Raw genomic sequence first — 27,300 nt, forward strand, 5'->3', positions numbered from 1 at the left:
GTTTTGTTTTGTTTTTTGGGTCACACAGGGCAGCATTCAGGGTTACTCCTGGCTCTATGCTCAGAAATCGCCCCTGGCAGGCCCGGGGGGCCTTATGGGATGCGGGGATTCTAACTACTGTCCTGCATGCAAGGCAAACACCTTACCTCCATGCTATCTCTCTGGCCCCACCAGGAGCGATTTCTAAGCGTAGAGCCAGGAGTAACCCCTGAGCACTGCCAGGTGTGACCCAAAAACAAAACAAAACAAAATAAAAAACTTGCTTTGTTATGTTCTCCCACAGCTCACCTGCCCACCTCAGGCAGTCTCCCCCCTTCCTTTTTCCTGCCACACCATTCCCACCCACACCTTCAGCCTCAGCTGCTCTGCTTCTCCAGGGATTTCTCACACCACTCCCAAGCATCCGGCAGCCTCTGATGCTCTTCTCACCAGCCCCAGTCCTGCCTCCTGCATGACCCTGCTGTCACTGCACAGAACCAGGTGCCCCGCACTGCATTTCATCTGCTTTACCTTGGAGCTTTTGAGGCTCTTGGCCTGTTAAACACCCTTTTCCCTTTTTTTTTTTTAAATTATTAATCTTTATTATTTTCCTTATGGACCACACCAAATGGTGGTCAAGGCTTATACTCCTGGTGGGCTCTGGATACCATATAGGATACCAGGAATCAAACCCAGTTTGGCCATGTGCAAGGCAAACACCTTTCTCCCTGTACTATCACTCTGGTCTCTAAACACCCTTTTTTTCCACTCTCTCAGATTTTGACTTTGGAAGTTCCCCCCCTAAGGAGTTTCAAAGGCTTCTGATCCAGGATAATTCTGTGTGATGCATAGGTTGGTGTAGCCAGTTTTTCAGTCTTTCAGAGACAGGTCAGTTGCTCCATGATCCTTATTCATCCCTGGCTCCCCCGTCCTCCCATTTCTCACCCGTCTTCCTCACCCCTCCATTCACCCCATCCTTACTCTCACCCGCCAACGCCAGATGGTCTCTGCCTTGGTGCCTGCCTGCCTGCCTGCATGATTTGCACTCCTGCTAACTGTTTTTGCATCACTTATTTCCTGGGAGACGATCACTTTCAACTATTTCTGCCAACTCGCAAGTCTCCCTGTTCCTCTCCCCTGAGCCACAGACAGACTTTCCCTGAATACACCCCCTCGCCTCACAGTTGGTATCCAACACTGATGTCATTTTTTTATTCAGTGGGTGAATTCAGTTTCACTTTAACATAGTAGGGGGGGGGAGTTGGGTACTTGCCTTACATGCTGCTGACCCTGGTTCAGAAACCCAGCACCACCTATGGTCTCTGAACTCTGCCAGGTCACCTCTGAGCATGGAACCAGGAATAGCCTTTAAGCATCACAGGGTATGACTCAACTGCTCACCTTATCCCAAAATGAAACATGATACAAAATAAAGCAGTTTTCTATAAGAAAAAAAAAAAAAAAGAACTAGAAGCAATGGGTAGAAATTACCCCAAACTCTTTTATGGGGGGCCATACCTGGCAGCACTGAGGGGTTATTCCTGGACTCTGAACTCAGAAATCACTCCTGGCAGGCTCGGGGAACCATATGGGATGCCGGGAATTGAGCCCAGGTTCATCCTGGGTCAGCTGCATGCAAGGTAAATGGCCTACCGCTGTGCTATCTCTCCAGCCCCTTACCACAGACTTTCTCGTCATGGAGTCCATCTCTGGTCAGAGAAGTGAGATGCTAGTGACAGGTTGGCTAAATAGTGATAGGGGAGTACTTGTGTATTGCTACAGGGGTGATTTGGGCTCTGGGGTAGTAAGTTGAGGAACATGACTTTGTTTTCTGTTTGTTCTACCTTTTTATTTTTGCAGGAAGGAGGTGCCTTCCAAGTTAGGCCCAGAGAGGCCCTAGGGCTGCTCCCTACACTTGTGGGCCTGGGTGTATATTCCTAAGTGTTCAGAGGTTGGACTGGCACTATGGACTGGGGTCTAGCCAAGCCCAACAGTGCTCAAACACCATGACTAGCTCATGCGCTCCATTTCAGACTCTGAGAAGAGTAAGAGTGAAACCTTACTTATAAAATATGAATAGAGAATGAGAAAAGGAGTCCTATAAAATGAGAAATTATGTTCCCAATTGGCTATGCAGGCATGCAGGAAACTGCAGCCTGGAGTGCAACCAAAGTGATCTCCAAGCCACTCCCTCTGATCTGAGAGTAATAGGCTGTTCCAACCTCCTTTTTAGATGGAGCTCCGCAAAAGCTAGTATTGGTAGTCATCCTTGAAAATAGCAGAGCCTAGTCTTGCCTTAGCAAGGAGGGGTTTGAGCCCAGCACTGTACCCAGAGCCTTGTTCTAATCAAGAAATCCTAAAAAAAAAAAAAAAGAAAGAAAGAAAGAAAGGAAGGAAAGAAAGAAAGAAAGAAAGAAAGAAAGAAACAAAGAAAGAAAGAAAGAAAGAAAGAAAGAAAGAAAGAAAGAAAGAAAGAGAGAAAGAAGAAAGAAAGAAAGAGAAAGAAGAAAGAAAGAAAGAGAAAGAAAGAAAGAAAGAAAGAAAGAAAGAAAGAAAGAAAGAAAGAAAGAAAGAAAGAAAGAAAGAAAGAAAGAAAAGAAAAGAAAAGAAAAGAAAAGAAAAGAAAAGAAAGAAAGAAAAAAATCCTGAGCCTTCTCCAAACTCACACAGTAGTCAACGCTCTGCCTCTGGTCTTCGCTACTGAGCTAGCTACTACATGTTTAACCCATCCAAGCTCATCTTGGCCAAGTACTCTCTACTTCTCTCTGCTCACAGTGCCCCTCTTCAAGGTTTCACAGGATTGTTTTCATGCCAACTATTCAGGCTTAAATATCACCACCTCGGGGACACACCAGGTCATTCGATAAACTAACATTAAATACCAGCTTTCATTCTCTGAAAACTATGATCATAGTTTCTTTGTTTCTTCTAGACAAGCTCCTGCTCCCTTTGTGTAAAATCACCCCCACGTGCCTTATCTTGAAACCCAGCTAAATGAGTCTAAATTAGGGTGCGAATGAAATAATCCAAACCAGGCTGAGGGTGAAACAACTGTAGTCTGCAGTCTTCTCCCTAGTCTGAAGCCTTCTGCCTGCCAGAACTATCGTTTTTATTGAATATAAAGACCACCCCAAAATGTGGCATCTATCCTGAGCCTGTCCCGCCCAGATTTACATATAAGACCATCTTTGTTTTGGATGAAACCAAATTGCAAACAAAAAGATACAAAGAAACTAGGGATAGGGGCCGAAGAGATAGCACTGCAGTAGGGCGTTTGCCTTGCAAGCATCCGACCCAGGACCAACAGTGGTTCGAATCCCGGCATCCTATATGGTTCCCCCGAACCTGCCAGGAGCGATGTCTGAGCTTAGAGCCAGGATTAACCCCTGAGCGCTGCCGGTGTGACCCAAAAACCAAAAAAAAAAGAAGAAGAAAAGAAAAAAGAAAGAAACTAGGGATAAACACCTTTGCTAACGTTTAAGGGTCTTTCGATCATGGATCGTGTCATACACTCTAAGTCTGGACTCCTCGATGGGGGCCCTACAAGGACCCATGAACATTTGGTGAATGAATAAAGGACCCCACCCTCACCCCCTTAGATCTAGGACCAAGCCTCGGCCCAAAACAAGCCGGACCGCGAGGTATTCTGGGAGTTGTAGTTTCTGGCGCTCTATGCTCCCGCGGGGCAGAGCGGCCCGCGTTTGCGGTGGCCCGTTAGTGCCGGAGGCCGACCAGCTAGGCGCTGGCGGACTTCGGTGGCGAACGAGAAAAAGAGAGACCCGGAAAGCGGAAGAGATCGGCGCTGTGGGGCCGGGAGCGCGAGGCGACCCGGAACCCTCCATGGCCGAGGTGAGCGCGCAGGAGAGGCTTTTTCATCTCCCCGAGCTCAGGGAGTGAGCGGGTCGTCCTCGCCCACTTGGCCGATTGGCTTCAGCCCTGCGGGAGCCGCGTGGCCTACTCGCCCGCCTAGGCACGGCAGAGCCCCGGGCCGCGGCCTGCTGCTTTGTGCCGCGCAGGCCTGGAGATGTCAGGTGCGGGGGAGGACCCCCAAGGCGCTGTGCCGAGTCCCCCAGACCCCACAGCTCGGGCCCATTTTAACGCCACTTGTCGGGGTTCTTGATGGGGATAAAAAATTCCTCAACTTGCCTCGCCGGGTCTGAGTCTAGGGTACCAGATGTCAAATGATGATGATACTGCCCCTACACTTTGGAAGTCAAGTGATTTCTGAGCGCAGAGCCAGGAGTGATCCCTGAGCACCGCCGGGTGTAGCCCAAAAACAAGAAAAGAAAAAAAAATCGTTCCTGGCAGGCTTGGAGGACCTTATGGAATGCCGGGAATCGAACCCAGTTCGTCCTGGGTCGGCCCACTTGCAAGGCAAATTGCCTTACCGTGTGCATCTCTCCAGCCCTTCTTTTCTTTTTTAATCAGCTTTTTTTTTTTTTTGCTTACCTGGTAGCTGTAAAATGGTTTTACAGACTGGTCCTCCAACCCTTGCACAAAGTTACTGCCAGACCACAAAAGTTATTCTCATTTAACTCATGGATGCCTGAATCATATGGCAAAACTATATAGATACTGATACGTTTTTACTTTTTGTATAATTTTTTTTTTTTTTTTTTGGTTCTTGGGTCACACCTGGCAGCACTCAGGTTACTCCTGGCTCTACACTCAGAAATCGCTCCTGGCAGACTCTGGGAACCATATGGGATGCCGGGATTCGAACCACCGTCCTTCTGCATGCAAGGCAATGCCCTACCTCCCTGCTATCTCTCCGGCCCTTTTTGTATAATTTTTATTTCTGCTGTAGCACAGGTGTAGAAAGGTTGAGATGTAGACCATTGTTTTCAGGGTGTGGTCTTTGACCACTGTTATCAAATGAGAGAATGTTAGAAATGCATTCTTGGGCCCGGAGAGATAGCACAACGGCGGCGGCATTTGCCCAAACGGCTGATCCAGGACCCAAGGTGGTTGGTTCGAATCCGGGTGTCCCATATGGTCCCCCGTGCCTGCCAGGAGCTATTTCTGAGCAGACAGCCAGGAGTAACCCCTGAGCAATGCCGGGTGTGACCCAAAAAACAAAAAACAAAAACAAAAAAAAATGCATTCTTGGGGGGCTGGAGAGATAGCACAGTGACGTTTGCCTTGCAAGCAGCCGATCCAGGACCAAAGGTGATTGGTTCAAATCCCGGTGTCCCATATGGTCCCCTGAGTCTGCCAGGAGCTATTTCTGAGCAGAGAGCCAGGAGAAACCCCTGAGCACCACCGGGTGTGGCCCCATAAAAACCAACAAAAAGAAAAATGCATTCTTGAACAATAGAGATGAGGGCTGGAAGGACCCGTTTACAATAGAAGCTCATCACAATGAGTGTAGTTAGAGAAATAACTAACAACTATCATGACAATGAGTGAAAGAAGTATAATGCCTGTCTCTAATACAGCAGGGTGTGGGGGAGTGGTGGGAATGTTGCATTGGTGAAGGGGGTGTTCTTTTTATGACTGAAACCCAACTACAACCATGTGTGTAATCATGCTGCTTAAATAAAGATAATTTAAAAAAAAAAAAAAGGGCCGGAGTGATAGCACAGTGGTAGGGCATTTGCATTGCTACATGGCTGACCCAGGATGGACCTGGAATCGATCCCCAGCATTCTATATGGTCCCCGAGCCAGGAGTGATTTCTGAGAGCATAGCTGGTAGTAACCCCTGAGCGTTACCACTTATGGCCCAAAAACCAAACAAAGAAATGCATTATTGGTGTCCAGGAGATGGCTCAGAGCTAGTGTGTGCTCGGCATATAGGAGCCCCAGGTTCAATTCCTGGCACTGAATAGTCCCTGTAGCACCACCAGGAGCAAGCACTGCTTGAGCCTCACCACTGAGTTAAGACACTGCAGTAATCTGGTGGATTTGGGGTTTTTGGACGGTTTATATTTTGGCACACCTGGTGGTGTTCAAGGGTTACTCCTGGCTCTGCTCTGAAGTCACTCCTGGCAGGCTCGGGACCATATGGGATGCCAGGAATCAAACCTGGATTTGTCCTAGGTTGGCCATGTGCAAGGCAAACACCCTACTGCTGTGCTACTCTCCAGTCCCAGTAATATGATATTTTTGGTGTTTTGTTTTGTTTTAGGGTCTGTACTAGCAGTGCTAATATAGACTGGGCGGGGGTGGGGGTGGGGGGGGGGACACTGCCATGGGGGTTGGAACCTCTCATTTGAGTATCTCTGCTCTGGCCCCATCTCAGTGATCTGGATTTAGTTAAGTCTTCCAGGTAATTCTCATGTAAACCTTTGGTGAGAGGTTCATTTGTGTTCATATGGAGGAGAAAAGGTCAGCAATTAGTCTCAGCATTTTTTTTTTGTTTGTTTGTTTTAGATTTTTAGGAACACACCTGGTGGTGCTCAGGGGTTTCTCCTGACTCTACTCTTAGGAATCACTCCCAGTGAGCTCGGGGGACCTTATGTGATTCCCAGAATAAATACCTAGGTCAGGTAAAAGTTCTACCTCTGTACTATGACTCTGGCCTAGACCCAGTATTTTTTTGGTGGTGGTGGTGGAATTTTTTTTCTACCACATCCAGAGATGTTCAGGGGTTACTCCTGGCTCTGTATTCAGGAATTACTTTTGGCAGTGCTCAGGGAACCATAGGGATGCCATGCCATAGGTAGGCCATGTGCTAAACAAGTGTCCTATCCATTCTACGATCTCTCCAGCTCACACAGTGAGAATTTCTAAAAAGTACCTAGGAGGTGCTGAAAATGTTGATTCACAGGTGAGACTCTCAGTAGCATGGTGCAGTCTACACTTTAGATCAGTGGTTCTCAAATTCATCTGCACATTACAATAAACTGGGGGACTTTTAGAAAATAGGAAACCTGGCCACATCCCTGAACAAATAAATGAATCAGAACCTCTGGGGTGGGTGTGTCAGCTGGGTATACATTCACCTATGCCTTCTACTCTGCTCCAGCTTCCATCTGAGCTTCTTCTCCAGTGAGCTGTCAGCAGTCTGGGAGGATGGCACTGAGTCACTCAGTGAAAGAGCGGACCATCTCCGAGAACAGTCTGATCATCCTTCTGCAGGGACTGCAAGGCCAGGTCACCACTGTGGACCTGCGGGATGAGAGTGTGGCTCGTGGACGCATAGACAATGTTGATGCTTTCATGAACATCCGCCTGGGCAAGGTCACCTACACGGACCGCTGGGGGCATCAGGTCGAGTTGGATGACCTTTTTGTGACAGGCCGAAATGTCCGTTATGTACATATCCCAGATGATGTGAACATCACCGCCACCATCGAGCACCAGCTGCAGCTTATCCACCGGGTTCGCAACTTTGGCGGCAAGGGCCAAGGCCAAGGCCGGCGAGAGTTTCCCACCAAGAAATATAAGTGAGCTTAGCCCTTGTGCAGGTCCCCACTTAGTTCTTAGACTCACTTAGTTCCACCTTGGTACTCTTGAACCACTTGTCCACGTTCTCTCCCTGCCCAGAACCAAGAAAGGGAGTAGAGCCAGTTTGAAAACTGGTGCCTGCCAACACCACCTGCCATAGCTGCCTTCACAGGATGTCCTCCCAGACTTCTTTCGGGACCCGGAATCCTGCTTATTCATATGTGGCCTTGCCATAGGCGACAATCCCTCCTTTGGATTCTTTGTTTCTGAAACATTGATTTGCTGATTTCAGGAATTTGTCGAATAGTTTTCAACTCTCTCCCATTCAGGATTATTAAATGTGCTCAGCCTGAGCCACTTCTGTGTATTTTCCCAGTTTCTCTTGCAAGTATTAAGTTTCTAAAAAATCTGAATTAAGGGGCCAGAGTAATAGGTAGCATAGTGAATAGAATGTTTGCCTTGCACATTGCCAATTCCTAATATTCCATATGGTCCCCCAAGCCTGCCAGGAGTCAGCCCTGAGCACTGCTGGTTGTGGCCAAAACAAAAAAAAACACAGGGCCAAAGCTATAGCACAGTGGTAGGGCATTTGCCTTGCATGCGGCTGACCCAGGACAGGCCTGGATTCAATCCCCGCATCCCTTAAGGTCCCCCGAGCCAGGAACGATTTCTGAGTGCATAGCCAGGAGTAACTCCTGAGCATCACTGGATGTGGCCCAAAAACAAACACACACACCCCCCCCCCCCCAGAAAAAACCACTTGAATTGGGATGCCAGCAGTTCTAGGCCTCAGGCTTTCCTGGAAGTGTTTGCAGCTCCCAATGATCCTATATCCTAAGAAACTGGGTCTCAAGTTTGGTTGCTCACAGAGTTACTACTCCTAACTCCCACCTATTTGGGTTTCATGAGTCTGGGGGTGCTGAGTGGTACATTTTTGCTTACCCCACAGCTGCTAATCTTCAGTAGATTGAAGTGGTAGAGTTTGGTCAAGTGGGATGTGGTTCTCCAGGCCCTGTGTTTCCTCACTCTTTTCAGCTATGAGAGGTTAGAATAATCCTGAGCATTCTACTCAGGTATAGGAGTCCATCTAACTGCAGAGAATTAGGCTGCAATGCTAGAAATTGGACCTCAGGGTCACCCCCCCTTTTTTCTGGGGAGTAGGGTTAGGTGCCTAGCTATTCCCATCAGTGCTCAGGGCTTACTCCTGGTTCTGTGCTCAGATATCACTACTCCTTTAACGCTGGTCAGGGAGGGGACAATCTGTAGTGCTGATGGAACCCCTGTTGATCATGTGCAAGTCAAGAACCCTATCCACTATTCTTTCTCTGGCCCCGAAAAAGGGCTTAGAATCCAAGTTGTTTTGTAGTAGCGGAATCCTGTGCATACGCTCCCCCACCTCAGTAAGAGCAGTTCCATTTCTTGCAGCCAGTTTCTCCTCCTCAAACACCCACAGACCACTGCTGGACCAGGCCTTCTGTTCAGCTCATGCTCCCAAGTAACATTTGGTTCCTTCCTGAGAGAAGATTATAATCTAATGGAGGAGGTTCTCCATTAAGGACCACAAAAATGAGATTCAGACTGATAGCTGCTGGGCCAAAGATTTGAATAAGGCAGGGCAGGCCAAGTATCCCTAGGGAGGGTCCTGAACACTCTCTCTAGGTCATATTTCCCTCTTGCCCCCACTAACAAGCACCAATCCAGGAGTAGCCATGAAACACTGCTGGGTCAGGCTATGTGGACCAAAAAGAAGAGACTCCATTTGATTTTCACATTTTGGCCACATCTTACAGGTTTCTGCTGTGGTACTTGGTAGCTACTCCCAATTGAGTTCAGGGGACTTGTGTCAGTGATCAAACCTGTGTCTCTGGCATGTAAAACATGTATTTCAGGGGCCGGAGAGATAGCATGCAGGTAAGGCATTTGCCTTTCATGCAGAAGGTCGGTGGTTCAAATCCCGGCATCTCATATGGTCCCCTGAGCATGCCAGGAGCAATATCTGAGCATAGAGCCAGGAGTAACCCCTGAGTGCTGCTGGGTGTAACCCCCACCCCACCCCCCAAAAAACCTCATGTATTTCACCCTTTGAACTGTCAGCAGTACAACAAACTTTTTTGAAGGGCATGTTGAGAGGGCCAATAGCCATGGTCTACCCAAGTCCTCCAAGTCCTGCTCTAAGCCCATCAGATGCTGCTGGGTTGTGTCTAGAAAAGACACTTTGCTACTTCCTCCCTGTTCAAAATATGTGAACCAGGATGGATCCTATGCCCGCCACTCCCACCCAACTGCAGGATTAGGCAGCACCCACCCACCAGAGCCCTTCCACAAATCTCAGTCTTTCATTCCCCATTTACTAGTAGGTAAAGCACAGCCAGAAACCTATGGGAAGAATACTTCGCTGAGCTTTCTGGGCCATTTTGGTAGGTTCAAGGAAATAAACATTACCCCCACTTCAGGGCTTCTTCAACTTTCCCACTCATAAGAGTGCATTTCTGGGCCGGGCGGTGGCGCAAGAGGTAAGGTGCCTGCCTTGCCTGCGCTAGCCTTGGACGGACCTCGGTTCGATCCCCCGGCGTCCCATATGGTCCCCCAAGCCAGGAGCAACTTCTGAGCGCATAGCCAGGAGTAACCCCTGAGCGTTACCGGGTGTGGCCCAAAAACCAAAAAAAAAAAAAAAAAGTGCATTTCTTACCTGAAACACAATACCTGAGAACATTACAGGAACCACTTCAAATATACAACATGCTTGATTTTGAATTTCTTTGCAGTAGTTGTGCCTTCAGAAACATTTTGCAGTTGCTAACATTTTGGTATTGCCCACATTCAGTTATATGACCCATGGGGGTCATGGTGACCTACCATTCAAGAATCTAGGTACCAGTTGATTGCTGGGAAGAAGATACTGGCAGACACAAAAGGGAGGTTTGGAAATATGACGTTACTGCCAGAAAGTTGGGGAGGGATACCTTTTCTATAGTGAAGAACTGGTATGAGTCTCCTAGAGATACATATAAATGAGCCACCAGGGGCTTCTTCATCCTTACCAAAGGAGAAGGGGACTCCCCCAGCCCAGGTCAGGAAGAAGAGCAGCAGTAGGAGACTCCAAACATTCTAGAAGCATTCTTTAACCCCAACAGCAGGCTCTTGTTTTAGGCAAGGCACTATTACTGTGTTTCCTATCAGAACTAGCAATACTTGGGGGATGAATGACCGGTGGCAGTTTGGAAATGCCTGACTTGCCATATGCCAGGGGATGCTGAATCCCTTCAAACACACCTGGGTACCTGCCAACCTCCCTTGTAGTCCAGGCCCAATTGTTGGAAGGCCTGAGTCCTTGGGTCTTGAAGACTTGTGCTTTGTTTACCCAAGGTAGCTTTTCAGCAATGTCAGTAAGGAAGTAAGCAGGGCACTTCAAGAATATAGAGTTTTTCTTTTGGAAAGTGATATTAAAAGGGGAGCAGAGCGATAGCAGAGCAGGTAAGGCATTTGCCTTGCACTCGGCTGACCTGGGTTCGATCCCCAGCATCCCATATGTTTCCCCAACCCTGGCAGGAGTGATTTCTGAGTACAGAGCCAGGAGTAACTCCTGAGTGCTGCCAGTATGCCACTTCCAGAAAAAGAAAAGAAAAAAGTGAAATTAAACCTATAAAGAAGCCTGCCATTTAGAGAGCCAAAGGAAGAGGCAGGGTTGTAGCAGAGTGATTGTGTGAAGCCCAGTGGGATTTGATCCTCTGGTACCATGCAGTCCCTCCTAGCACTGCTGAGAGTGGCCTCTGAGTTCTGCTGATACAGTCTAAAATGTAAAGTTAAGAAAAGAGGTGAGGAGGACTAGTGCCCCGGCCCTGGGGTGGGAGATAAGGAGAATAGATTTTGAAATATCTTCCTTTCACTCAGCATTTCATTATAAGGATTAGAGAAAAACCTGACTAGTGCTGTTGAGGGAAACATGACCTTGTAGAGAACCTGCTTTTGTTCTCCTGCTCTTCAATCAGTCACAGTTTTCAGTAACCTATGGCTGACATTGAAGAAGGAGTTTCTGTGGCACTGCCTGCCTCAGAGAGAGGTGAGTGAGAGTGGGGGAAACAGGAGAGGGACGAAGGTCATGTGGGGAAAAGATGTGTGGTTCTAATTTCTGCTGCACAGGAAACAGAACTTGAGTTTTCTCTCCTCCAACTCCCAGTCCTATTCCCTAGCTGCTGCCAAAATAAGTCCCACCTCCCTTGGAACTGTTTGAACTTGAGGACACATCTGTCAAGGTGCCACAGCCTGGGGATCTCATTGGCATTCACCTGTTATCCTCCTACTCTGGTTATTTTTTTGTTGGGTCTAGGTTTGGGGTGACTTTCCACAGCCACACCAGCGATGTTCAGTGAGGTCACACAGTACCAGGAACTGAACCTGGGCTCTATGTATACGTAACAGGCAGGTGCTACCTGCCTACCATCCTTGCTGTGGTCTTTTTTTTTTTTTTTTATCATCAGCCCATTCTGATTATTGCCAAGCCTCCTGACCAAATAACCCCTCAGGTATAACACATACCCCTCTTGATTTAGAGATTCTTTCTTTTTTTTTTTTTTTTTTTTTTTTTGGTTTTGGTTTTGGTTTTTGGTTTTTGGTTACTCCCGGCTCTGTGCTGAAAATCACTCCTGGGGGGCTGGAATGGTAGCACAATGGTAAAGCATTTGCTTGTACGTGGCCAACACAGGACAGACCCTTGTTCGAATCCCAGCATCCCCCATATGGTCCCCCAAGCCTGCCAGGAGTGACTTCTGATTGTAGAGCCAGGAGTAACCGCTGAGTTGCCAGGTATGACCCAAAAACCAAAAAAAAAAAAAAAAAAAAATCGCTCCTGGAAGGCAGAGGGGACCATATATATGGAATAGCCATCATCCGTCCTGGATTTGGCTACGTGCAAGGCAAACGTCCTACCACTGTGCTATCTCTCCAGGCCCTGGAGATTTCTTTTTTGTTGTTGTTTTTGTTTTATTTTGGGCAGCACTCAGGGCTACTCCTGGCTCTGCTCTCAGAAATCTCCCCTGTCAGGCTCAGGGGACTGTCACCCCACCCCTATCTTCCTGTGTTACCTACCTGAGGGTAAGACCTGCCCATTTCTGGTAGGGGCTTTGGGAGGTATCAAAGGAATCACCTCAGGGGCAGGAAGAGGATTCGGAAGGGAGATTGCAAGAGATTCAGCAAGAGAGATGGAGCAAGATGCAGGACCAATAATGGAGATGGCTTGAAAGGTTATGATAGGCCACACATGTGGTGGCTAGGGCCTGAATAAAGCTGATGTCTCCTGAAGCCTGATATCTGTGGATCATTTCCCTGCTGCTATCTTGAACCCTCAGACCTGCCTGCTGGAGAGGGTTGCAGACCAGTGGCCCGAGCTGGAGAACAAAGGCCGCACCCTCCATCCCGTCATCATCCAACCCTATCCAGGGCTGTTATTCAACAGGGGACCACATGAGATGCCAGGATTCAAACCACCTTTTGTCCTGGGTTGGCCACGTGCAAGGCAAACTCCTTTACCACTATGCTATTGCTCCAGCCCCTCTATTTTGAGATTTCTTTGCCTCTTGCCCAAACCAAAGTAGGCCCAGGGACTTCTCCAGGACCTGGGTTCCACTGCCCTTTTTGCCCCAATTTGACATACACAGCTATTTCTTTTGAGGATTTTGTCACTTCCTACCATTTGTTATACTCAGAAAAAGGACACCCTTCCCTGTGATTCAGTCCCACTGTCCCCTCCAGCTATCAAACTGAAAAGAAGTGTTTCTTCCCAGGAATCACCCACACCCCAGTCTCAGTTTCCCAGAGCTCCCCTTGTTTTAGAATTTATTTTGTTTTTTAGGGATTTTTTGGTGAGGAACCACACCCAGTGGCTCTCAGGGGTTACTCCTGGCTCTGTGCTCAGAAATCACTCCTGGGCTGGAGCAGTGGTGCAGCAGTAAGGCGTTTGCCTTGCACACGGCTGACCTAGGATGGACTGTGGTTCGATCCCCCTGGCATACCATATGGTCCCCCAAGCCAGGAGCGATTTTTGAGCACATAGCTAGAAATAACCCTTGAGCGTCACTGGGTGTGGCTCCCAAAAAAACAACAAGAAGCCCTATGCTTTAGCACACAGCTAATTTTTAGAGAGCTTTATTACTTGATAAAGAAAGCTTTAAAAACAACAACAACAACAACAACAACAACAAAGAAATCGCTCCTGACAGTGGGACCGTACAGGATACCGGATATCGAACATGAGTTGGTCTCAGGTTGACTACATGCAAGGCAAACGCCCTACCCACTGTACTATCACTTTAATCCCATTGTTTTAGAATTTAGAACAAGGGGGCCGGAGAGGTGGTGCTAGGGGTAAGGCATCTGTCTTGTACGCGCTAGCCTAAGACGGACCTCGGTTCGATCCCCTAGCATCCCATATGGTCCCCCCAAGCCAGGGGCGATTTCTGAGCACATAGCCAGGAATAACTCCTGAGTGTCAGATGAGTGTGCCCCCCCCCAAAAAAAAGAATTTAGAACAAGGGTTTCTAAATTCATATCTGCACAGGAATGCTTTCCCTTCCTCTCGGAAGGCTAAACCTTGGAATTCAATAGGTAGAAACAAATCCCCACATTTTGTGGGATCATTTTTTTTTTCTACAAATGAGGTAGCAAATGCATCTGTACCAAAAGCTGAGTGACACCAGAAGTAAAAACTTAAAATCTTGTCGCCACTGAGTCTAGGTTTTGTGCTACTCATCTCTATAACCTTGGTTGGAAATGACACATTCACTGTGAAGCCCCTTCCCTCCCAGGGCTCATTCATTTGCAGGAGGAGGCTTTGAGGAGAGGTGGATGTTTCTTGGATTGGAAGCTGGAAGCTTCCAATTCAGAACTTTCTTAGCCCTATAGGAGGCAAACTCCTGGATGGATAAGACTTGAAGGAAGGAGAACATTTTTTTTTAATTTGGGGCCACACCAAGTGGCACTCAGGATTTACTCCTGGCTCTGCGCTCAAAAATCGCTCCTGACAGGCTCAGGGGAACCATATGGGATGCCGGGAATCGACCCTGGGTTTGTCTCCGGTCAGCCACTTGCAAGGCAAACACCCTACTACTGTGCTATCTGTATGGACCCCAAGGTGAACATTTCTATTAATGAGATGCAGTCTGGCTTCCCCAGCTAAAAGCCTTCAGCCCTTATAGCAGTAGGAGTCCCCTGATTTTTTTTTTTTAGTTTTTGGGTCACACCCGGTGTTGCTCAGGGGTGACTCCTGGCTGTCTGCTCAGAAATAGCTCCTAGCAGGCACGGGGGACCATATGGGACACGGGGATTTGAACCAACCACCTTTGGTCCTGGGTCAGCTGTTTGCAAGGCAAACACCACTGTGCTATCTCTCCGGGCCCAGTCCCCTGATTTCTTACATTGTTTCACAACAGCCTAGTGAACAATATAAAGTAGGTAAAAAATCGTCTAGTTGGCTTGGTTCCTGCTTCTGGACTGGTGTTTCACAAAGTGGGAAATAAACTGCATATCTCCTACCCCCAATACCACTACCATCTGTTGTAAAAATCCAGAAGGGAAGGGAGTAATATCAGGTACAGCTAGAGGAGTATTTTTTGCTCTCTTAAAGAAGGTCCAGTTTCAGGGGACCTTGAGTACTTTTTTCCCTAAAAAGTGAGTGAGTAGACAAAACAAGTTTGGAAACTTCTGAATTAGACCTTCCGTGTTCACACTGGCTTGTCCTCATGGGTCACAACCTCCACTGACTATAGCTAAAGTTGCAGGTAACACAACAAAGAAAGGCCAAAAAATATGATATTGCATCTATATGGAGCTTCAAAATCTTATCAAACAGATGGCTGGTATAGGAGGAGCTATGCAGAGAGGCTGGAGGGTGAAGACATTGGAACTCTCAGTCCAACTGCCTCATTTCACAATGGAGGTCTAGTTTCCTCTGGGAGAGAGGAAGAGCTCTCCCTGGACTCCATGATTGATCTATTTATCATTATAAATAGCTACTGTTTGGACACAGCTGTATGCAGGCCCCTGATTGCTTAAGGTGGCCAGAGCTGGATCTCCAGCATCTAGTTCCATGGTCTGCACAGAGCAGGCACGCCATTAATCTTTTAGGAATATATATCTTTTTGAGAATATATGTCTTCTTTGGTCATTACAATGAATTGCCATTTTATCAACAGGCAAACATGCATAGAGAAGATTAGTGATTGAGTAAAAGTGAACATGAAAATTTTAAGTTAGATCTGTTTTTTCTCTCTCTGGTAATGCTGGAGACTAAGCCCATTGCATCATATAAGACATGAGCTATGCACTGAGCCACTTCCTCAGCCTGAACACAGTTCCAACTTCAATACCAAGACCCCAATCCCCATACCATGCCATTTGCCATCCCATTGATGACAAAGGGTAGCAGTGCCCTTACTTACCTCAAGGATGACTCAGGGCCGGAGCAGTGGTGCAAGCAGTAAGGCATTTGCCTTGCACATGCTAACCTAGGACGGACCACTGTTTGATCCCTGGTATCCTATATGTTCCCCCAAGCCAGGAGCGATTTATGAGTTCATATCCAGAAGCAATCCAGGGTGTCACCGAGTGTGGCCCAAAAACCAAAAAAAAAAAAAAAAAAAAAAGTAGGGACCAGAGCGATAGCACAGCGGTAGGGCATTTCATGTGGCTGACTCAAGATAGACCTGGATTCAAACCTCGATGTCCCATATGGTCCCCAAACCCCCAAAATCCCCAAGGAACGATTTCTGAGCACATAACCAGGAGTAACCCCTGAGCGTCATCGGGTGTGGCCCAAAAAGCAATAAATAAATAAATAAATAAGTAAATAAATAAATAAATAAAAGGATGACTCAGGGCACCAGATCCAGGCCTTGGGGCCTGAAAGTAACAAACAGAGCTGCTTATAAGGCTTCACAAGTTGAGGGAAACTTTCAGGATCAAAGGTCTCCTCCTGTGACAGACAGTTTTACCAGTACTTTGTCAAGCAACCATTTCTGATCTGTTGTGACAGGTGTCACTTCATTATGGCAGTAAAGAGCCAGCAGAATTTGCCATCATGTGTGTGACACTCAGCAATTTCTTTCTATTGCTTGCTCAAGCTAGCTTTGCATTTCCTCTGGCTGGCACTTTTAGTTTCTATTCTGCTTCTCCTCCTCTTCTCCTTTGTTAAAATCCTATATTTTGAATCAGCTGACAGTCTCTTGGGGGTGGGGATGGTGGTGTCAGCACCCAGTGATTCATCTAGCAAATAATCAGAGCTCTGGAAAATCCAAATTTTGTTCCTGTTAGAGGCAGGGCTTCCGGAATCCCCAGGTTTTTCCCTTTGTCTAAGTGGGGAGTTTGGGGGCCAGATTTGGACTTCTGCTAGTCCACTTCAAACACTTTGCCTACAAGATGCATGCAAACATAGATAGGCCAGGGCCAGATAAAAGAGCTCTTCCTAGTCACTAAATCTTGTGGTGATCCTGTGTTAGCTAGATTTTGCTGCAGGGGTGAGGTTGTTTGCTTGGTCCCCAGTTTGCAGGGGCTCAGCTAGAATTTCACATCCATCCTTTTGAAATCAGCCAGTTTGGGTTCAACATCCAGCCCTACTATTACTACTATTACAGTTTCTTTTTGTTTGTTTTTGGGCCACACCCAGTGATGCTCAGGAGTTACTCCTAGCTCTGCACTTAGAAATCACTTCTGGTTGGGGCCGGAGAGATAGCACAGCGGCATTTGCTTTGCAAGCAGCTGACTCAGGACCTAAGGTGGTCCCATATGGTCCCCGGTGCCTGCCAAGGGCTATTTCTGAGCAGATAGCCAGGAGTAACCCCTGAGTACCGCTGGGTGTGGCCCAAAAATGAAAAAAAAAATCACTCCTGGCTAGGGGGACCATATGGGATGACAGGAATTGTACCTATGTCTGTCTTGCAAGGCAAATACCCTACCGCTGTGCTGTCACTCTGGCCCTTTGTTTTTTAAATTTATATTTATATTTTTGGGTTTTGGGTCATATTGAGTGGTGCTCAGGGTTTTTTTTTATTTCTAGCTCTGCACTCAAATTATTCCTGTGGGGCCAGAGAGGTAGCACAGCGGTAAGGCATTTGCCTTGCATGTGGCCAACCCAGGAAGGACCCAGTTCAATTCCCGGCATCCCCTATGGTCTCCCAGCCTGCCAGGGGCAATTTCTGAGGGCAGAGCCAGGTGTAACCCTTGACCATCACTGGGTGTGGCCCAAATATCAATCAATCAATATAAATAAATAAATAAATAAATAAAGTTTAAAGAAAAAGAAATTATTCCTGCTGGGCTCTGAAATGCTATGGATTGAACCCTGGGGGATGGTGCTATTCAAGGCAAGTGCATTATTCCCCTCCTTACCTATACTATCTCTCCAGCCCTTGGGAAACAGCTTAAAGAAAAGACTAGGGGCCGGTGAGGTGGCGCTAGAGGTAAGGTGTCTGCCTTGCAAGTGCTAGCCAAGGAAAGATCACGACCGTGGTTCGATCCCCCGGCATCCTTGGTTCCCCCAAGCCAGGGGCAATTTCTGAGGCTTACCCAGGAGTAACCCCTGAGCATCAAACCGGTGTGGCCCGAAAAACCAAAAAAAAAAGAGAAAAAAAGAAAAGACTAGAGTCCTTGATAGAATCTTTGCACAGCATGATCCACAGAGTACTTGGTTCAGAGTAGTCTTGTTAGACTGGGCTTTGGATGTGTGCATTTTGAAAAATGATATATTAAAGTTTTCCATGTTTTGGCTTCTGTTTTTGCTTGCTTATAGAATTCTTAGCTGACACAAGCTCTGTCATTTCAGGCCTCTTGCCATTACAGGCCCTGACAAGCGAGCAGTAAACAACTCACTGTTCAGAGTAGGTCTGGCTAGCTAACAGCTGGACTAGAAAGATAAGGAATGACTACATATTTTCAACTAGAGGGTAACTACTCACTAGAAAACATGATTTTAAATCAAGCATTAAAGAATAATAGGGGTATGGGCCGGAGCAATAGCACAGCGATCGGGTGTTTGCCTTGCATGCAGCAGATCCAGGACAGACCTAGTTCGATCCCAGGCAACCCATATGGTCCCCGAAGCCAGGGGTGATTTCTGAGCGCATAGCCAGGAGTAACCCCTTAGCATCACTGGGTGTGGCTCCCCCCCAAAAAAAAAAGAATAATAGGGGTACTGCTAGAATTATTAAGACATATAGTGTGAAGGAATATGCATAAAATTATAGTAAGATGGGCTTTAATGTTATTTCTCGCTTCTGTTAAAGGCTTGCTATAGTGTAAGGGCATCTAAATTTCCTAGTATACTACTGTTTTCTCTTCAGATTACATAAATTCTTTCACCTTTTACGAAATTTCCCTGTAACCGGCCTTCTTTGTCCACCCTAACATTGTGAGATGACAAACCCGTTGCCATGGGAAGGCAATCACCGTCCTGCCAGATCAGCACTTTCCCAAAGGGAACAGGCCATATCTTCACGGACCACCAGGATGTGGGCTAGGTTGATTGACATCAGGGGGTGTTGGGAATGTTAAGAAATTGCACCTTTTTCCAATTGCATTATTGGTTTTTTTGAATTCTTTGTTTTGTTTTTGGTTTTGTTTTTGGGTCACACCTGGCAGCACTCAGGGGTTACTCCTGGCTCTATGCTCAGAAATCGCTCCTGGTAGGCTCGGGGGACCATCTGGGATGCCGGGATTCGAACCATTATCCTTCTGCAAGCAAGGCAAATGCCTTACCTCCATGCTATCTCTCTGGCCCCAAAGTTGTTTTGAATTCTAACAGTTGGTGAGCCAATGGAGTAGACTGATAGATTCTGACTGGGGTGAGGGGGTTCCACTAACGAACCTGCTGCCTCAGGAGAGGGTGGAACCTCTGAGTGCTCCAAGATAAATAAATGCCATAAATACCGTGTGTTTTTATATCATGTTTGATTGTCTCTTCCTTGGGAATTGGAGCAGTGGACCACTTCGGACCCTTTTACAGTCCCTCTCTCCAGCATCACACGATGGGACCCTCTCAGACAACAAAACAAACAGTAAAAAAGAACTCTAAATATTATCTGTTAATAAACTCCGAATGCTGATATCTCTGCCATGCTTTGCACAGGGTGTGACACAGCAGAGGGAGCTGTCTTGAATGACTGTTGTTAGTCAGCCCCGTCACCAGGCAGAGACAAAGAGGTGGACCAGTTAGGAGACTGCCAGGCTCACTCACACCAACTCATGCCCGGGCACTGCCTGTGTGGGGATGACAAATGTGTCCAAAGTAAGTAAGAGCCTGGCCACACGCCCTAGGAAAACCCATCTCTGCACAAAGGCTTCACGACGTGGCGCCCACATGTGGCTAGAGTAAAAGGGGACGCTGGGTGACTGACAGGCAGCAAGCAAGCATCCTGGTTTAGCCCGAGACAAAGACATAAAGCCGAGGTCGACGGTTGCTGCTGCCACTGAGCCCTTCTAGCTGCTGCTGCATGCCAAAGGAGGGAAGCCAGGCCCTCGGAGGGCTCCAAGTGACTCACCAGCCTGATGCAATCAATCCCTTTAAAGGGCTCATCCGCTGGTGCAAGAAGCTGATTCATGGAGGGCGTGGTCGCTGTAGGAGGAGAAAGGGACCGAAACTGGCAGGAGGGATTGAGGCTAGAGGGCTGGGATCGTTCGTAGAAAGTTCAATGCAAAATGTCCCTGCTCAAGAATCTCGGGATTTTTTTTTTTTTCAGATTAATTAAAGCGAGGTTTCAACAATGGCCAGAGGCCCTGAAGGAAGGGGGCGGTGTGAGGAATTTCTGTCATTTCTGTCAAGCTCACTACAGAACAGAACTCCAGAAACGGAGAAATAGTGGTGGTGGGGACTTAAGTCAAGGAAGAGCCATTTTTTCCTTTTCATTTTTCTTTTCAAAACACAATGGCTAGCCCTCCAACCACCAGAGACTTCCTCCTCCCTCCACCAGACCAGGAGAGCGCGTAATAAGGGCACACGAGGTTCTGTGGCGTCTAGGCGGAGGCGGGGGCGGGACTTCCGCCCTCACCTTACCGCGGACACAGATAAAGCAATAAGTCCCGCCCCCTTCATATACCAACCTCCAATCGCTCGTCAGAATTCGCCCAAAGCTCCACTTTCGATCCAATCCTCGATGGGAATTCCCGCCGCTTGCCAGAGCGCTTCCGCCCTTCGTAAAGATGGCGCCCTAACTTTCTACCACGGCGGGGCTGCCGAAGCCCCGTCGGGGGCGGGTCCCGGCGAGGGGTGGGCGGGGCCGCGGCTCGGGCTCGGAGGCGTGGGCGTTGCGTCACTTCCGTTGTCAGGTGGCGGCGCCGCAGCCATGGAGGGAGGCGGCGGCGGCGTCGGTGGCGGCTCGGGTGGCTGCGCTGGGAGGCGGCGGTGAGCGGCTCCCAGGCTCCCCCAAGACTCCTCCCGGCCCGGCTCCGGCCCTTCCCGGGACGGAGCGCCGAGCAGCCCCGGCTCCGGGCTACGGACTATGGGCGAGCAGCGCTGAGCACCGGGGGAAGGTGAGGGCGGGGGTCGCGGGGCGGGGGCTGGCGGGGCGGCGCGGTGGGCGAGGTAGGCCTCAAGGGGCCGTGGCCGTGACGTGGCCGTGATCGTGGCCGTGACCGTGGCCGGCTGTGACCACCCCAGACCCTCGTGGCGTGAAAGAAACGATCGCAGCCGGTGCCGGCTCTCCCGGGGTCTCGCCTTTCTCTGGCGGCGGGGTTGGGGACGGCCGTGCCCGGCGAGGGGGGCACTGCCAGCCTGGAGCGGTGGAGACGCTCTGCTCGCTCCTGAAGGCCCCGGCGGCTAAAGCTCACCGGCATTTCCCAGGAGACAACCTCTGCCTCTTCAGACTTCCCTCCTGATCCCCAGAGTAACTTGGAAGCTCGCAGGAGTGTCCCCTCTGTCCCCCCAGAAGGCCTCCAGACTCCCTTTCCCCCCGCTGCTGGGGGAATTTTCGCCTCCCCCAAGCTCGCAGGTGCGGGGCAGAGCTAACCTACCTGCTCGTCGTCGTCGTCAATACTGCGTTTTGTTGGCCGGCTGTCAGACCCAAGGAGCACCCCTTCCTGCTGCGGTTGGGGTGGCACCTGCCCTGCCCTGCCCTGCCGTGTCAGGCCTCTTCTCCCATTCCCAGGCCACCTTCCCTTCCCTTCCAGCGGTTGGAGCCTTGGGGTTCCCTAGCAGCGCATTCGCTCTCCACCCCCACTCCCTCCCTGGGTTCCATGCCCCGTTTGTTGGCGGAAGGAAGAGATGACAGCTACCTTCTGTGGCAGGATAGACTTTGCTCTGTTTCAAGTCAGGGGAGGAAACCGGTTGGCTTCGCTTGATTTTTTTTTTTTTTTTTTTTTTTTTTGAGACTGGTGGGAAGAGGGTAGTCATTCTGGGCTGGGCGCCTTTCCCTCTGGCTCAGTTTTGCCTGAGATAAGGAAGAACAGAATACGTCTTTGTCAAGCCCCAAAACATCCTTGTTTGTCAACAGTGCTTGTGCAGTTCCTTAATGGCCCTGCTAGGCCAGTTTGTCAGATCTAGACTGTCAAGAGGCAGCTCTCATTCATTCATTCATCGACCACATGAGGACAGCAATGTTTTGAATGGGTGATGTGAAGACTGATTCAGGGATTGAGAGTGGGCTTTGGAGCTAGACTTTCTCTGGCTCAATTCTGGCTCTGCAGTTCTCTAGCTGTGTGACCTTGGGCTCCTTTAACCTGTCTGTGCCTCGTTTTTCTCAGCTATAGAAGGGGGTGGGAGATATGACAGTGTATAAAGAAAAAAATTTTAAAAGCACAAAACACCTAAAACATATCTGATACTTGTTCAGTAAATTTTCAGTAAAATGTTATTTCAAGAAGCTCATGGACTGACTTGTAAACATTATAGTTTTTAAATGCTAGCAATGAAGCTGGAAAGATAGGTCAATATGCTAGGTGCATGTTCTACATGCAGAAGGCAGGGGTTTAAGTCCTGACCCTGCATGGTCCCCTGAGACCTCAAGCACTAGGTGTGGTGCAAAAGCTGAAAAAAAAAAAAAAAAAGTAACACAGTGTTCACAATTGCAAGAGCAGGGTGCTGGGAGATCACTGAAGGAAGCTACTACTCTGAGTTGGTGAAAGGTACCTTGGAAGATTTGGCAGGAAGTGTTCCTGGAGCTACTTCTAGAAGGGTGAGGAGGCTGAGCTGAGAATGAAAGAGATGGGTATCCTGCTGTAGAGAGACCAGAGCACTCATGTTTATTCCAGAATAAACTGGTTGTTCACTGGTGCCAAGAAGGCGTATGATGTAGGGAAGGCAGTCTGGGTGGATAAAGAAATGCCATTTAGCAGTTAGCAGTTTGGGATTTTATGCCCAGGGCAACAGGGAACCGGGAAAAGGGTTTTGTTTTTATATTTTTGTTTTGTTTTGTTGATATTTTTGCTTTTGTTTTGGGGTCACACCCAACAATACTTAGGGACACCCCCCCCCCCGTTTTTTTGTTTTTGTTTTTTTGGGGTCACTCCCTGCAGCACTTAGGGGATGCTCCTGGCTCTGTGCTCAGAAATCAATCCTGGCAGGCTGGGGGGAACATATGGGATGCTGGGTTTCGAACCACCATTCGTTCTGGATCAGCTGCGTGCAAGGCAAAAGCCTTACTGCTATGCTATCTCTCGGGCCCGTGGGGAACATTCCTGACAGTGCTTGGGAAACCATATGGGACTCCGGAATTTGAACCACTGTCCTTCTGGATGCAAAGCAAACGCCCTACCTCCATGCTATCTTTCTGGCCCCCATCCACTGTTTTTTTTTTTTTGTTTGTTTGTTTGTTTTTGGGTTATACCCAGCAGTGCTCAGGGGGTTATTCCTGGCTCTATGCTCAGAAATCGCTCCTGCAGGCTCTGGGGACCATATGGGATGCCGGAATTGCCCTTCTGCATGCAAGACAAATGCCCTGCCTTCATGCTATCTCTCCGGCCCCATCCATCCACTGTATTTTTATCCCAGCCTCCAGGAAAAAGGTTTTAAACAGAGCATTGACCCATTGAATATATGTTTTGGACTGAGCTCTCTGGAGTTCCAGTAGGGAACGAGAGGGAGATCAGAAGCCTAGAGATTATTTCAGAAGGAAGAGACCCCCCTGCCTCGTGGCTGGCTCCCTTGGCTTCTGTGCCCACATTGCAGTCCAGAATTCTGAACTGCAAGGGAATGGTACTTTTGCTCCTCTGTGCTTCTGTGCTTCTGATTTGCTTTAAGGCAGCAGACTCTAGTGATTAAGAACTTATTAGGTTCTGCTGGCACAGATCTGGGTTCTAATCCCAGCCCATCCAGTTACCAGAGGCTGCTTACTCTCTTCATGCTCAGCTGTTTCTTCTCTAAAACGGGGACAGGCAGAGCCCCTCCCTGTGAGGGCATTCATGAAGATGAAGTAAGATGTAGGTCGAATACTTGGCACACACTGGCACCAATGCTTGGTAAGTGGTAGTTGTAATACAGGCTGCATAAGAGAAGATCCGAGAAGTTGTTGAAGCAATTAGTGGCAACTAGAACTGTTCCACTGAGCTGTCAGAAATGTCCAAAGAATCACAGGATCACAGAACTGTATTATAGTTTCTCTGAAGAGGCAATCTGTGGGGAGTTTACCCAGTCTGTCTGTAGGGTTGCCCTGTGGGTGATTCAGCTCAGCTCTCTCAAAGAAGAGAACTCATGAGGCAAAAAAAGTGGATTTTCATGCATACATGGAAGGAAAAGGATTCTGAATTTTCTTCTGTGGTGTCCCCTTGTGTGTGTGTGTGTGTGTGTGTGTGTGTGTGTGTGTGAGAGAGAGAGAGAGAGAGAGAGAGAGAGAGAGAGAGAGAGAGAGAGAGAGAGAGAGAGAGAGAGAGAGAGAGAGAGAGAGACCTTGTTGGAATGGGAGTCAGTGGCCTTAGGGAGCACTGCTCCCACTCTCTGTGGCAGCTCCAATCCCACACTGGTGCACTGCAGGGATGTCATTGTACAGGATCCAGAGGTCTCTGAAGGATGAATAGGAAGGTCCTGTACCTCTACCCATGGAGTGTAGTTAGGTGGTAACTGCAAGGAAAGAGTGTGTGCCAGGAAGGGAGAATTATGGGGAAGTCCTTAGAATTTGAACTGGTCCTTGTCAACTGGGCTGCCCTTTGAGGTTGGGTGAAATTTTCTGAAGGTTTGCACAGCACTCAAACAGGAGAGCAGAGTCTCCAGCCCAGGCCTGGAGAGTGGCGGATGGGTGTGATTTAGAAGCTCCTCAAAGTTCTGCAGTAAAGGAACCTGACTGGGGACATGCCAAGATGAGACCCCCCCATGCTAACATGCTGGAACTTTTGAAGATGGGATGCTTAGTTTGAAGCTATGGTAGTGCGATCAAACCTTCAAACCTTCATGTTCTCATGAGTCCCTTGGTTGTGGTGCAGACTGGACTGGGGAGGGAAGAAGTCTGAAGTCCCTCTGGAGGGATGTTGTGGGCTCTGAATCAGGCCAGAGGCAATTTAGTGGAAGAGAGAACTGGTGGGGAAAATGAACTCTGGTAGTGTTTGGAATTCTTTTGGGGGGATAGTGCTAGGAAACCAAGAGCCTCATGTATAAAGCAAGAAAGTGTTCTACCATTGATCAGTATGCCTGGCCCTGCATGCTGTGGGGATTTAGAAATGAGGGTTAAGGGAGAACCAATAATGGCAGGTGAGCCTGACGAATCAGTGACCAATAGTGCTTTGGAGAAGATGGCCTCAAAGTCCACCACTCAGGTGCTCTCAATCCCTCGACTTACTAGGAGAGAGGATTGAGTGCTAAGTGTGGTGGTAGCCTGCCAACTTTGGTCAGGTGACAGAGAGCTCCCTTTCTTCACCCTTTTTTTCTCTGTCCAGATTTGGCCAGGTTTGTGAACTTAGCAATTTTCTAGAGTCTCAGATGACTGAGTCTGCAGAAGCTCTAAGTTCTTCAGCCACCTGGTGACCCTAAAGAGAACCTGGGGGAGGCGGGGCAGAGCAATAGTACAGCAGGTAGGGTTTTTGCCTTACAAGCAATCAAGCCAGGTTCAATCAATCTCTGGCATCCCATATGGTCCCCCTGAGCCTCACCACTAGGATCCCTGAGCACAGAACCTGGAGTGAGCCCTGAGCGCTTCAATAAAACAAACAAAATGGGGCCAGGAGAGATAGCACAGCGGTGTTTGCCTTGCAAGCAGCCGATCCAGGACCAAAGGTGGTTGGTTCGAATCCCGGCGTCCCATATGGTCCCCCGTGCCTGCCAGGAGCTATTTCTGAGCAGACAGCCAGGAATAACCCCTGAGCATCGCCGGGTGTGGCCCAAAAACCAAAAACCAAAAAAAAAAACAAACAAAATGTCTACTCTGTCCAAGCAGACTCAGTCCGGGGAGAGCCAGAGGGTCCTGGGGAGAGAGCCTGCTCGGGGTCCCCCTGTAAGAGGGACTTAGAGATTCGATTCGATTCGATTCTGCTCACTTATTCCAGGAGGCCCAGGGAGCTCACCCAAAACTCTCCTGGAGGTGAAAAGCAGCTGTCATACTCCCCTATCCCCCACCCAACCCCCCAGCTCTGGGCGGGAGAGCAGCGCCTGACGCGAATCTGATTGGTCCGAACGGAGGGGTGTGTCGGTGGGCGGGGCTTCCGATCAGCCCTTTGGAATTGGAGAGGTTTTCAGAGCTATGTCCCTGTGTTTGTGGTGCCAGGAAGGTAAGGAGAGAAAGTGCAGTGAAACCAGAGCGTTTCTCCTCCTCTCTGCTCAGGTGAGACTGTGGCCTGGAAAGTGGCTCAGGGCTCGCGGTAGGTCAGCGTTTCCTCTCAGCATCTGGAACCGAGGTCCAAGAAGGGGCAGAGTAGTCTGGCTTGCTTTGACTCTCAGACTTTTCCCATTAATTCAGGCACTTTTTGGCCATATTTTATTTTTTGTGTTTGTTTTTGTTTTGGGGGGGATCATATTTTGGTGCTATTGTACCCTCTCATAGGTATGACTTACCTGACAAGCTTGCTTTGGTGGACTTGGACTAGTCTCTGTCACTTGCTGTTCATGCTAGGCTTTGCTTATTTGTTGGCTTCCATGTAGTTTTGCCCACCCTAGGGAGCCACAGGAGACCTTCCAGAGGAGGTACTGCCTTTTCTTCTCCTTTTGATTTTGGGCCACACCCAGATGTGTTCAGGGGGTTACTCCTGGCTCTGTTCTCAGGAATTACTCCTGCGGTGCTTTGGAAACCATATGGGAATCTGGGGGGTCGAACCCAAGTTGGTTGCATGCAAGGCAAACACCCTTCCCAATGTGCTATTGCTCTGGCCCTGAATCTTTTATTCTTCTTATTTATTTATTTTTTGGGGGGACACACCTGTTTGACGCTCAGGGGTTACTCCTGGCTTGTGCTCAGAAATCTCCCCTGGCTTGAAGGGACCATATGGGATGCCGGGGGATGGAACCTTGGTTCGTCCTAGGCTAGCACTTGCATGCAGATGCCTTACCTCTAGTGCCACCTCTCCGGCCCCTATTCTTTTTTTTTTGGTTTTGGGACCACACCCAGTGGCGTTCAGGGGTTACTCCTGGCTGTCTGCTCAGAAATCGTTCCTGGCAAGCTCGGGGGATCATATGGGATGCTGGGTTTCAAACCACCTTTGGTCCTGGGTTGACTGCTTGCAAGGCAAACAAATGCCCTGCTGCTGTGCTATCTCTCTGTTCTTCTTATTTAATATTTTTTCTAGCCTCCCTTTAATTAGTTGTTTGGGTTTTTTGTTTTGCTTGTTTTTTGTTTTTGTTTCTGGGGACCAAATTCAGAGCCTCAGGATGCAAGACAAGTGCTGTACTACTAAGCTACATCCCTGGCCTAGATCCCTCTATTATTTGAGATGTTAGACGCTCCTGAGTGGTGATTCTTACCCAGCCAACCAACAGTTCAATACAAGGGCCTGAGGATTTAGAACTGCCTGGGCCCTGCAGTATTGGGGATTGCAC

At 48.5% G+C, this 27,300-nt stretch overlaps 2 protein-coding genes across 2 annotated transcripts in view; both read left to right on the top strand.

Annotated features, from left to right (window-relative positions):
* Positions 1–3,683: 3,683 nt before the first annotated feature.
* On the top strand, positions 3,684–7,723 carry LSM10 (LSM10, U7 small nuclear RNA associated). Its single transcript, XM_049775115.1, has 2 exons — positions 3,684–3,828; positions 6,949–7,723. Exon 2 carries the CDS (start codon positions 6,996–6,998, stop codon positions 7,371–7,373), a length of 378 nt encoding a protein of 125 aa, XP_049631072.1. The 5' UTR covers positions 3,684–3,828; positions 6,949–6,995; the 3' UTR covers positions 7,374–7,723.
* Positions 7,724–20,692: 12,969 nt separating this feature from the next.
* Positions 20,693–27,300, top strand: part of STK40 (serine/threonine kinase 40) — a 45,776-nt gene continuing 39,168 nt past the window's right edge. Inside the window, exon 1 of the mRNA XM_049774845.1 lies at positions 20,693–20,882. The gene's annotated coding sequence lies outside the window, so the exon portion shown is untranslated. The remainder of the gene's footprint in view (positions 20,883–27,300) is intronic.

The sequence above is a fragment of the Suncus etruscus genome, chromosome 6, assembly GCF_024139225.1.
Source record: "Suncus etruscus isolate mSunEtr1 chromosome 6, mSunEtr1.pri.cur, whole genome shotgun sequence".
In the NCBI taxonomy this organism is placed as follows: Eukaryota; Metazoa; Chordata; class Mammalia; order Eulipotyphla; family Soricidae; genus Suncus; species Suncus etruscus.

Coding starts and splice junctions, on each gene's coding strand:
- LSM10 (XM_049775115.1), top strand. CDS start 6,996: ATGGCACTGAGTCACTCAGTGAAAGAGCGGACCATCTCCGAGAACAGT.